Raw genomic sequence first — 12768 nt, 5'->3', positions numbered from 1 at the left:
TTGATGTGTGACTAAATTACAGCAATAAATCCACACACTTGCTGGGGAGGATAAGGTGATAGCAACAGGCTGGTGAAGAAATCCGAGGATATATTCTTACTCTGCTTGACAAAGACCCATGGCTAATGTCAAAGAACTTCAACCGAATTAGTTATACTTTAACATTTGTTAGGCTACAACGTGGCACTGTTCTAGTGTACTTCTGTCACCTGCTATATTCTGTATTGTACCTTTGTATTGCTCAGGAGGACAAACCAGATTTCATTTTCTTTTTTTTCATAGGCAAGCAACTGCCACTGTGTCACACCACTAGTACCACCGCTATGAGGAAATTTTATCCGCCCAGGATTGCCAACCTTATTTGCTGTTTCCCGTGGAGCCAGCCCTGGGCCTAGCCCTACTTGCAAACAGAAATTACAGGTAAGATAGGCGTTTGGTTGGAGGTAGTATAATGGAGTATTAGGAGAGACGAGAGATTTGATTGACGGTAGTACTACTAAAGTCCTAGGACTATTCAGGAAAACAAACTTACTGTTATGTTAAACCCCCACCCACCAGACTCAAAAGCAGTAAAAAACAGGTATGGTCAGATAAAGTTTCAAAAAGTATATTTTTATAGCCCTAACAAAAGAATCTCCCGCAAGACCCTCCCTAACCCCAACGATTGTCCTTCAAAAGTCCCCAAAAATCACAACTCCCAATTCCCACCCCCCAAAAGTCTCTAAAAAAGGGGCAAGGGACACTATGGCAGGGTGCTGTTGGAATTAGCAGCCAGGGCATCATGCTCCTTGCGGAGGGTGGCAAGTTCGAAGCGGAGGCCCTCCACCACGTTCTTATAATTATGGACCTCCTGCTCCAGGTAGGACAGTCTGAGGGATAAGCGGCGCCGGTGTGCCTTGCAAATCCTGTGAGGGGCAGCTGCTTTCTTTGCTGCTGGGCGGTGGTGTTTGGCTTTGGTAGCCCGGCTCCGTACCGCTGGAGCACTGCGCTGGCTGGCAGCCCGCACGGAGGAGGATGCAGCTGTCCCAGTGGACGTTGTTGTTGTTCCAGACTGCGTCTCCTCCTCCTCCAGGGCCACCAGCCGCCGATATTCAGCAACAGTGGCATCCAGCCTCCGTTGCCGGGCCATTCGAGCCAGCTCCTTCCTCCTTGATGGTGTCTTGGATTTGGAAGGAGCAACTACATGAAAAAAGAAAGACATAGTCTGTAACCAATGCTCCTTAAGATTAACACAAAATGATTGAGCAGAAAGTTGTCACAGTACAAGTAGCAAATTGAAAGCACAGTGCATAACTATTGAGGACAGTATCTATGTAACCTCCGACTTCTTCATCCTTGCTCTAACATTAGTGGGAGTTTAAGGAACAAATTCTACGAGCACTATGGACTTCTATTACAGTCGACTATGACAGTACACCACTCTTATTCTTCTTCTTCTCTCTTGTTTAGGAAAATTGGTACGTTATCTTATGCAAGCCGGCATAATGCCAGCGCAGTGAACTTGCACCCGAGAAAAACAGACGCACACCATGGTGAGTGAGACAGACTTGCGTTACTGTACCGGTCCAGTACATGCAGGTGGTGAAGCTCTTACTTTTCTATTACGGGTGGCACTGAGAATACTCTGTTAAAAGGGCTACTGCTTAATTAATTTAGCTTTCACCCTACAGTGCAAATGAGTATTAGAAAAGGAAAATGAAGAAGCTAAATTATCTGATTATCTATCACTTCACATGGGATGTATTTGATGACATATGGGATGACTTTAGGTGCTTTGCTTATTATTGAGTGAACAGTGATACCCCCACACATGAATGACGTACTACTACTAAACTAAAGTTATTAAGGGAGGTAGGGAGTGTCCACCGTAATAACTGGATATATGCTGTGCTTGCAGTTGCAATACAAACTACTGCTACTATTCATGGTAGTCTTTGGACAACGTTACAACTTCTTTTCCTTGCCTTTCCTACACTGGAACGGACGTGCGGGTGCGGTGTTACATGCTCTTCAAAGTAACACTTAGTTCATCCAGTGACCGTCTACTCTCTCTAGATTCACATATGCTATCTAAGAGTCAGATAGTACCATGAATGATCCAGGCATCCATCCATTCAAAGTATATTGCACACATACAGTTTCTGTCTCACCCACCCAGGCTGTTCTCCTTCCACCCATCCTTGCTTCATCATTCACCCAGCCATGCACCATACCATTTTCTTACCTTCCCAGCCACCTCGGGGACCAAGCAAACACATATCATTCTTCTTTGCCAGTCATCATTACATTTCTCGTGCTTCCACACTTACTTACACCCTTCTTTCGCTTTTCGTTCATCCCATCCATCAAGTTCACCTCAGATCTGATTGGGATTCTTCTCGCCAAAAACTTCACAGCTAAGTCGAAGTACATTTAGAGGAGGCTACTACCTGCTTTTTTTATAATACACCCGTGCAGAAAGCACACTCTGCAGTCTTCAATCTCAATGACTAAGGAATGTATAGCTTACCTCTGCCCGCCACCACCGTTTGAACCCTCACAGGCATGTCCTTTTCCGGCACTTGCACCGCCTCCTCCCCAGAGTTGTCCTCCTCGTCCAATGCCACCACCTCCGCGCTGGCCCCGTCTCCAGATGTTCCACCTACAAAGTACATTTAATAATGTTAGAATACACCACTCACTACTATATAATATTTGGTCTAGGAGGAAGAAAGAAATGTGAAAAAAAGTGTACAATTTAATAATTTTTGACTGTGTACTCTAGAGTAAAAATGTCCCTTTTTCCAGGGAAGGCTGTTGTCTTGCTGCACTTTTTGGCACAACTGATGAATGTTTGCTTTTTACTTTTTAACACGCACCACTTTTTCTCCTAACAGACAGAACCTTGACTTCTAAGAACACGAGCAGGATCAAGTTCAAACCAGGTGAGAGCTCGGCTCGACCACAAGAAATGTGTCCAATTAATCGTCAGCACTAAGCACTTTTCCATTTTCAGTTACACGTTCACTTTTATGACAAACTTGAATTTAATAAATGTGTTTACTTTTAATAAAGCTTTTAAACTTAAATAGACTCTGTGGTTTTTGGTCCTCCAGACTAGAGTGGATGAGCTAAAGGTTTTCGAATTTTTGCAAGCATGAGTCCGTGCCTCTGCCATCGGTGACTTTGGGAGCTAAATGACTCTGCCACACTATCTAGTCAGTAAGGAGATTGGGGGTTCAACTACAAAGTCTGTTATCACTGAGGTATGTGGAAAGTCTAACAGTTACAGCACCTATTATAATTGATAAGCTAAGCGATGCATTATTTAGTGTCCATAGTTCTGTTTGTGCAGATTTGTCCCTGCAACAGTAGTAGAATGGATTGTCCTCCTATCCAAACCAAAAGTAAAGTAGTATCTTATTATTTCTTGGTGGTGGTCATTCACCTTTTTATTGTTGGCAATGGTCAAAGCATAAACATTTAGAATACTTGAAAAGACATTATGGACAATCCCAGAGGACTACACTCAGTGCATAGAGCTATTGCTGACTAGAATGGGAGTCCAATGGAAATGCCAAATGTGCAATCTTAGTTAGCTACACAGACAGACTAATAAGAATAATCTAGTAATACCACACGGAGTCATAGTCGAGGCAGGATAAGAATTTAGATCCTGTCTACAAGAAGATCAAAGACGATTTAGAAAAAATCGAATGAGGAACGCCAGGAAAAAATAAGTACTCTATATTAAAATTAAAACTTACTGGGGCCAGCAAAGGAGCCCTCGACTGCCCGGTCCTGGCCTGCATCGACAACAGCACCCTCCTCCTCCTCCTCCTGTGTCCTCCTCTTGCCCCTGGGGGAAGCTGATGTACAACATGAAAGAAAGAAAAACAGAAAACATGGATGATATTTCTCAACCAAATCAAACATTTAAAAAAGAACTAACAAAGTAACAAAATATTTTTGCGAAATAGCAAATAGGGAACGACTCCACGGGATATATTATTGACCAATCTCATGTGGTCGACTACGTCATTACTTTAGTATTGCTTGATTTGCGGACCGTCGAATTGGAAACTACCCTATGTAACTCACTAAACAAAGTACTAAAAAGGTTTGCCTAGGATTGGCAGGCAGCAGTCCGCAGCACGCAAAGTGACAGCCAAAGTCCATCGTGATTGAAGATCAGCGACAACACTAAAGTTTCCTACTACATTCACCAGTCATTAAAATACTCAAACTATTAATCCACCACCACTATTTCTTCTTATCGCCATGTGTACAAAGGAAGGACTGGACTTGAGTCTGTAGGGGCTGATTTATAAGGCCCTTGCGGCTCTTTTGCTCCATTGTTGCGTGACTTTTGTGACGCAGCGACAGCACAAAAGAGGCGCAATGGTGCGGCGTATATTAACAACGTGACGCATCTGGGAGATGCATCACGTTGTAAAGCCCTGCGCCAATAGGGGTGTTCCGGCGCAAGGGAGGGCGTTCCTGCGCATGAACGCATCCTAAAAGTGGCTGAGGGAAATCTACAAGATTTCAATCAGTCACTTTGAGGACAATGATGCGTGACTCAAACCCTGCGCCTGCTTGAAGCAGACGTACGGCTTGACGCAGCATTGGGGAGATAGGGCACCCCAGAGAATTGATGGAGCTGCACCATCGTTGCGACGCAACTAGAGCAATGCGCCACCTTTACGGCACAGATGCGTAACGCTTTGGTGACGTTTTGGGCCCATGGCGCGCCGCATTGTAAATACGGCGCACCATAGGTGATGGTGGCGTGACGCACAATTACTGGCGCATCCCTGCAACTTTGCAGGGATGCGCCGGTAATTAAAAATCTGAACCTTAGTGTGTAGCATTGCGCAGTTCTTTCAACTACACTCATACATAATTTCACAGGCCAATGAAATTAACACAAAATCTAAAACAAATAAGCATAGTAGCAACACTACTGAGAAGGAGAGCAGTGTACCTGAAATGCACAGAAGATTTTGAAATAAAATGTACCTACAATGTAATGAGCAGCATTATTGCTCTTGGTAAAAAACAAAAATTTGCAATATAATAACACAGCAGGAGAAAACATAGTAGTAAAGACATAGCTACTACTACTCACCAAGCCCGGGGATCTCAAGGCCAAGGAGGTCGAGCAGATCTCGCTCACGGGTCAGGACATCCGTCCAGCGGTGGGTGGCCTGGTTGTAGGTGCGCCAGACCCGAGAGTGGTGGTAAATGGCCTGGCACACCTTCTCCCACCGCTTCCGGCGCTCCCGGGCCCCGTACCCGGCACTGATCTTGCCGCCTCCCATGATGGTCCTGGGGAGGCGGCGCTGAACATAAAAAATGAGTTGGGCCACCTCCTCCGGGGTAAAGATCTCCCGTGGCATCACTAGCTCCCCCCTCAAACGCCCGCACGGGAGCCGGACACGGGGTGCGGGACCCTTCCCCTTCTCGGGATGCTTCCCGGCTCCCTTCACCATGGTCTGGGCGGAAAGGAATAAAGAAAATAGAATAGGGAAGAGAAGAAAAGAAAAGAGTTTACAAAAGTAGTTTAAAATTAACCAAAAGTAGCAGTAAACACAAAAATATAGGGCTAGAAAAATAGAGGGATAGATAATAAGTAAAATAGATTAAAAAAAACTTCAAACAAGCATAGGATGGCAGAGATTGACAGAGGATACAAAGACCATGCCCAGAACCATAGCAATGAATGAGAAACAAGATGGCCGCGCCCGTTCACGACCGCGCGGGTAAGTTCGCGCGAGATTTTCCTTGCGAACACGCGCGAGACTGTACTGGCAAGCCGCGGACTTTGCGAGATTACACTTCGCGCCCGGAAACGGAAATACGTCAGGCAAACAAGATGGCTGCGCCCTTGAACGACCGCGAGGGTAACTTCGCGTCTTGCGCTACGAGCGGCTCGCAAAAACGCACAAAACCTTGCCAACTAACACGCCGCAAAAAAAACAAATAGCATATTCGCACGAATTTGCGGCTTCCGAATCCGATCTTGCGCGTGTTCGCACCCCGCGAACCCCGCGAAATTGCAGAAAAACGAGTTTTTCAAAAGTGAAAGCACTCGGCAGGGGCAAGAGTTCAAACTCATCATTAGTAACAATTCCCGGTAGTGCTTCCTGACTGGGGCCCCTCCAGAATTCAGTTGCTAGTTGCAACAATTGTATGACCCTGCTCTGACCCTCACAGCAGGCTCATACAATAGCTACAAGTAGGCCACAAAGAAGGTCCTGGGGAAAAAAATGCACTGCAACAGAAAGCAAAATTACAGATAAGGAAGCAGGTGCCAGACTGGAATTTTAAAACAGTGACACATTAATAAACTAACCCCAAATTAATTCATCTCAGTTGAAGCAGGGCTGGTGTGCTTGCTTTTCCCCCCCATAATCTACAGTAATGATGAACCAGAGGGTGGCATTGATGTAACAGAGGGTTGCAGTGGTGAAACAGAGGGTGCTGGGAACCTGTGATGATGAACCAGACGTAGAAACAACATAATTCGCGACCGTTGCGCGACGAAATGTAAGTTCGCAATTGCGAACTGGTACGAAACCCTCGCGAACTGGCAGAAATCCTTGCGAACACAAAAAAAAAAAAAATCTGCAAATTCGCAAGAATTCGCGGATTTTGCGGATTGCGAGTTCGCAAATCCGCAAAATTCGCGAACGCGAGATTCGCAAAATTCGCCCATGCTTAGAAGAATCTTATAGGGAGATCGGGCGATAGTTACACGATTTGGATTTTATGGAATTATAAGCAACTGACTCCACGTCAACGGGAACTGTCCTTCTACTGCTATGTTTAAAACTCTTGCTAGTATAGGGGCCCAAAGATTCATCTCCGCTTTATATAAGTACACCGGAATCCCATCAGGGCCGGGGGCTTTGCCTCCTTTACTGTTAATTAATCCCTCATATACCTCGTCTATACTTATTAGCAAGAGTAGTGACGACCACATACTATAATTACAACCCATTGATTCTAAAACCAACCTATCTGGGCTAAAAATGCATGTAAAATGTTTGGTCCATGAGTTACAGTCAACATGCGAAGTTAATTGTGGCACCTTATCGTTCTTTAGAAAGGGGCTATTTATGGTCTACAATTATTAGCTTCAGCTGCAAGGTTAAGTTTATTCCAGGCCTCCTCTTGAAAGGTCTCTTTTCCTATTTCCTAAAGCTAGTTCATAATTATATCGTACATTTTTAATGGTCATGTTATCTCGAGGTTTGGTGCACAAGGCCTGCTTTAATTCACGTAGTGTCAATGTACAACCTTTATCAAACCACCCTGAACACATTACCTTAGATCCACTAATTCTTGTGGTAAATAGGCCTTCTATCGTTTCATTTATCTTGAGAAAACTAGTGAGCATAGTGTTAGAGTTAACATTTTCTCTGAGGCAGTAATCTATCTCAAGACTACACTTCCTAACCACCTCCTTTTGCATTTTCTGGGAATCAATGCCAGCCCATTTGATCCTCATGCCGTTAGTTCTTATAGCAGCAATGTTATTAATGCAGTTATTATTAGTTGCTTGTTTATTTCCCCAGCACAACAATAGATATCCTATTGTGATCACTTGTTCCTTGCTACGTGATCCACAAATTGGAGTAATCAGTATTACTAGAAATCAGTATATGGTCAATGTTGGTATTGGCATTCCTGCTTGTAAATGTTGGCCAGATAATATTTTCTGTATTTTTGGTACAACTAAGTAGTTCCAAATCCAGTTTTACTATCAAGTTATTTAGAATTGTGCCATAATCACAATGGGGAAAATGTAAATAGTCAACAGCATCATCAACGCCAGCTTCCTTCCTGAATCCACACGACTTACTCGGGCCAGTGGGCAGGATTTGATGTTAAAGTCACCTACCAAAAGGATGATGGCCTGCTTATGTGATGATGCCAGAGCCTTTTCAATTTCCCAATTTTCCCAAATGGGTGTAAAACATTGCCTGTACTGTTATCAAAGATGTTACTTTTAGTAATTAATGGGTATTAGATCTTTACCTCTGATAAATTCTATCCGCAACACCTGGCTGTATATGTCCACTGCGGTGCAACTTTAGATCTTGCACATTGCTAGTTTATTTGATATCAGATCTAAGAGGCCACCCTTTGCTCTCCCAGCTACGGAATTAGCGGTACTTAGCCAATGAGAAGTATATCCCTCTATAAAAATGTGTTCCTTACACCATGTTTCTTGGAGGCATATAATGTCATGTCCTACGGTGATAAAATCCCTCCAGAAAGGTGTATCCAATTTCCTAGTAATACCGGCGATGTTCTAGGTAACCCGGTTATATCCTGCATTTAAATTTAAATTAACAAATGTTGGTTTATGTGCGGACAGTACAGGGATGTCTATATGTTGTATCACGGGCAATATTTCGAAAGTTATTGCCGTTGTAACAGTTGCCCCATTTTGTTACGTTACATATATCATCCTTCATGTCGGGGTCTAGGGTTAATTTAGGTGGCTCAGTCACGGGTGATGTTAAAACAGAGGTTAGTAAGGGGGGGGATAGCAGAACCTCTATACCTGCTTCATCTAAGTCCTTCTGTCCACCCCCAGTTAGACCATTTGCCTGTGTTATATCCCCTGACCTGGTGTTCTCTTCTTCCGACCCTTAGTTTTAATTGGGGGGGTCGGTGAGGGGAGGGAGCTGGTGTCCATAACGGACAATCTAGGTGTATTGGAAATACTTGAATAGTTGTTGTCATTATTAATTAAGTCCTCTACCAGATCTGTATCTATATTGGTTACGCTGGTAGAACTAGGTACTCTACTAGTATTAGTATGGTCAGCCAGCACAATGCTGGACCCCATAGAAAGGCGCCTTTCAGTGCGGTCAATTTCTTCCGTGAGGACGCTAACAAGTATGTATCGATGGTGTTACATGCATATTCAAGTAAAGGTTAGGCACGTCTTCTTGCCATTGTCAATTATTTGCCAAAACTTGACCCAATCAAAAAAAAAAAGGATAAAGAAGGAAAAATAAATCTTTTAAGGAAGTATGATACTCTTCAGGGGCAAGTTTGCCTATAACCTAATTTTAGCCCTTATAACATTTTATCAAAACAATTGATAACATTAAAAATAAGCATGTCAGCAGACATAATAAAAGGAGGTAGTCCATAAATGGACCTCACTCAGACAGCATGCAAGTTAGAGGGGGGGCCCAGCCCGGCCTCCTATGGCCTCTGACGGCCTAAGACGGTCCCACCCTTGTCCCGGGCTTCTCCTAGGCGCCGTCCGCACGCGTCCCGCGTTTCGTGCGGCAGGAGCGCTTTTGTTGCTGCAGGGAATCGCTGATATGGTGTCAATGTCCTGCGCCAAGCAGGGGGTTCTGGGGACAGTAGTTCTCAAAAAGCCATTCCCGTCACAGCATTGGAATGCCTCGCTCTCCGGTCCGCTGCCTCCGCTTCAATTCCAACAGGGAAAGCCGCCCCTCACGGCTGGCGAAGCAACGAGCAACAATCACCCCAGGTGAGCGCGTCCTGCGTTGCGTGGGGCGGGAGCGCTTTTGTTGCTGCAGGGCGTCGCTGGTATGGTGTCAATGTTCTGCGCCACGCAGGGGGTTCTGGGGACAGAAGTTCTTAAAGAGCTGTTCCCCTCACAGCGTCGGAATGCCTAGCTCTCCGGTCCGCTGCCTCCGCTTCAATGCGCACAGGGAAAGCCGCCCCTTACAGCTGGCAAAGCAACGAGCAACAAACACCCCAGGTGAGCGCGTCCCACATTGCATGGGGCAGAAGCGCTTTTGTTGCTGCAGGGCATCGCTGATATGGTGTCAATGTCCTGCGCCGAGCAGGGGGTTCTGGGGACAGTAGTTCTCAAAAAGCGGTTTCCCTCACGGCGTCGGAATGCCTCACTCTCCGGTCCGCTGCCTCTGCTTCAATGCGCACAGGGAAAGACGTTCCCCTCACAGCTGGCGAAGCCATGAGCAACAAACATCCCAGGTGACTCGCTTCTCTTTTTGTTTTTGTTTCATTTTTACCATCTAGATCCGCTCTATTGAAGCGGTACTAGGTTTTCCTCCCCTCGCTTCAACTAGTCAAACAGGGATTTGCTATCACAGGGTGGAAGCCATGCACCGCCTTCTAATAGCAAACATAAATGTCCAGCGGATGCACACCCCAGGACATTGTATGAACTGCGCCTGGAAGGTCGGACTTCCTAGGACCATGATGCATTGGTTAGTATAAACGCATATTAACACTACTTACACACGTGTAGTACAGAGACCAGAGTGTAGTGAAGAGGCAGAGGAAGCGCAAAATCTAAAAATTTAAATCCTACCAGAGGTCGGGAGACTAGTTCAATGAGCCGATGACCTTGGGATGAGTAGAAACAGCTACATGAAGAAAACGGGTCTGCAGCACAACGACAAATTTATGTAGTGAAGAGGCAGACAGCAGTGGATCCAATAGGTAGATTTATTGCAGGAAAACAAGATACCTTAAACACCCACTAACAGGAGCAGGCAGCAAGGCAACCGTCTTTTCCAGCACCGAGTACAAACTCCCCAAGGTTCCCCTCACGACAGTCCTACATTCTAACATTACATCCTTACATTTTATTAGAAATACATACTAACATTGTACTGTAACTTACATTGGAATACTACACAGAGCACATCACTTTACAGCAATGAGCTCATGCTTTCATCCAAAAGTCTTGAGACCGGTACGGGTGAGTTGTGTGCTTCCCACTCCCTGTATTGTATAAATGCAATCTAACACTTCTTCCAAAGGTATACTACAGCACCCAGAGCACAAAACTTTACAGCAATGAGCTCACGATTTAGGCTCACGGTTTCATCCCCAACTCTTCAGACCAGTAGGAGAAAGTAGTTTGCTACCCACTCCCTATATACTATATACGCATACTAGCACTACTTACACTGTTATACTACAGCAGCTAGTATCTTACGGTGCCCAGAGCCCATCACTTTACAGCAATCAGCTCGCTTTGATCCCAAATCTTCACACCGGTAGGCGTTAGTACTTCTCTTCCTGCTTTCGGTATAGTATAAACACACGGCAGCAGTCAGTAGTTTGCTTCCCACTCACTGTATGTTACAAATGCCTACTAACGCTATGGGGCCCATTAGGATGGTGGGCGGTTCGCCCCCGCCAGGCTGGCGGTAGCCACCGCCGGCCTGGCAAGGGTGATCCACCCGCCATCCTTGCTGCAAAGACCCCCCACCATATTAGCATGGCTGGGGGGTCCGCAGCGGACGGAAAGACCGTCTGCCACTTTTCCACCTCGGTAGCCTTGCGACGGGGCGGAAAAGGGTTTCTATGGTGGCAGTGTCTATCAGACACCGCCAGCCATATTAGGATGGGACTTTGCGGAGTCTGCATTGGGGGCCCGATGCGGGCCCCCATGGATTCCGGGGGGTGGGGGGTGCACATGAGTTCCATACACAGCATGGCAGGCACCGCGTGGTGCCTGCCATGCTGTACATGGAAGTGCACTGCATGCCTACCTGCGATTGTGGAGGGCGCTGCTGAGTGCACCGCCCGCCACAATGGTAGGAATGCAGTGGCAGGTGCATCCTATTGCCAGGAAATCCATTCGTGCCGACTGATCCGGCAATCCTGGTCCAGGACCCCAGCGCGATACGGCGCTTCCGGCATTATCCGGCGTCCAAGGTTCATGCGGAATACTCTCCCTCCCCGCCCCAAGGTTCAAGCGGAATCGGAATACTTTCCCCCCCCCCGCCCCTGGACACTCGCAATAAATTCCTGGAAATCCATTGGACCGAAATTTAATTCGCTCCCGACCTAACTTCGTGCCTGCGCGCTCTTATATGAGCCCCTTCCATATGCCCCCTGGCTAAAGAGGCTAGTAACAAAAAAGGCAACCACTGTTTTGTCCTGATGATGGACCCCATCATTTAGTAAGGGGGTCCGAAACGTCGTCGACCTACTGTGTACCATATACCTGTGGAATTTTCTATACATAATTATGGAATGGTACCCATGAGTAATTCTCTGTTAACAATTTGGAAACTTACAGAGACTGCTGACTTTGCCTTATAAGCCCTTCTGTGTATGTTTTTGTCTTTGTATTGTCGTGGGTTGGTACAGGCTTGTGCCCCACGCACGTGAATTGTTGAAGGTGTTATTGTGTGTTGTAAATCTATATTTAAATATAAATTTTGAGGACCTCTGCCCGGCTGGGCATGTCTTCACTAATATAGAACTGACTGAGTCTATATTCATTCTCATTTTATTCCTCTCCCTGCAAGGGACCACTGTTGTGTACATATAACTAAGCTCCCCGAGGTCCCTCGCCGATACTTATTGGGGTCCCCTTGTTGTTTAAAACAGCATCCTATTGCCAGGCACGGGACCCCCGCCCTTATTGTGGGCGGTCCTTGGTACCGTGAGGGTGGTGGGCAGGCAAAGTCCGCCCGACATCCTAATGGGGGCCTATGTCAGGTTGTCAGCAACATAAGATGAAATATTCGCCACTAACCTCTGCCTAGCAGCCAGCGGGGACGATGTTGTGTAAAGAAGCTTCTCTCCTCACCTGAGCACTACTCCCCACAGTGCGTTCCTAACACAGCTGTGGAAGTTAGTACCCTGGGGAAAAGGGAAGGGGAAAAAACAACAAATTCCTGCCAGGTATCCGTGCTTCCTAGGTCCGGTCTAGGTGTGTACACAGAACACTGCATGTAAAACAAAAGAAGACAAGAGACAAATGTGAATTGTACAGGCTACTAGTACTCCCCCTACATAAAC

At 46.0% G+C, this 12768-nt stretch overlaps 1 protein-coding gene across 1 annotated transcript in view; it reads right to left on the bottom strand.

Annotated features, from left to right (window-relative positions):
• Positions 1–742: 742 nt before the first annotated feature.
• LOC147725428 (uncharacterized) overlaps positions 743–12768 on the bottom strand; it is a 114638-nt gene continuing 102612 nt past the window's right edge. The window contains exons 2-4 of the mRNA XM_086964450.1: positions 3747–3848; positions 2510–2641; positions 743–1179 (exon numbers count right to left, since the gene is read on the bottom strand). Coding sequence (XP_086820576.1) covers positions 743–1179; positions 2510–2641; positions 3747–3848 — 671 coding nt within the window. The remainder of the gene's footprint in view (positions 1180–2509; positions 2642–3746; positions 3849–12768) is intronic.

The sequence above is a fragment of the Lissotriton vulgaris genome, chromosome 3_2 (assembly GCF_964263255.1).
Source record: "Lissotriton vulgaris chromosome 3_2, aLisVul1.2, whole genome shotgun sequence".
NCBI classification, from domain to species: Eukaryota; Metazoa; Chordata; class Amphibia; order Caudata; family Salamandridae; genus Lissotriton; species Lissotriton vulgaris.
Note: the sequence above shows the minus strand (reverse complement) of the source record. Positions and strands in the feature narration are given on the sequence as shown.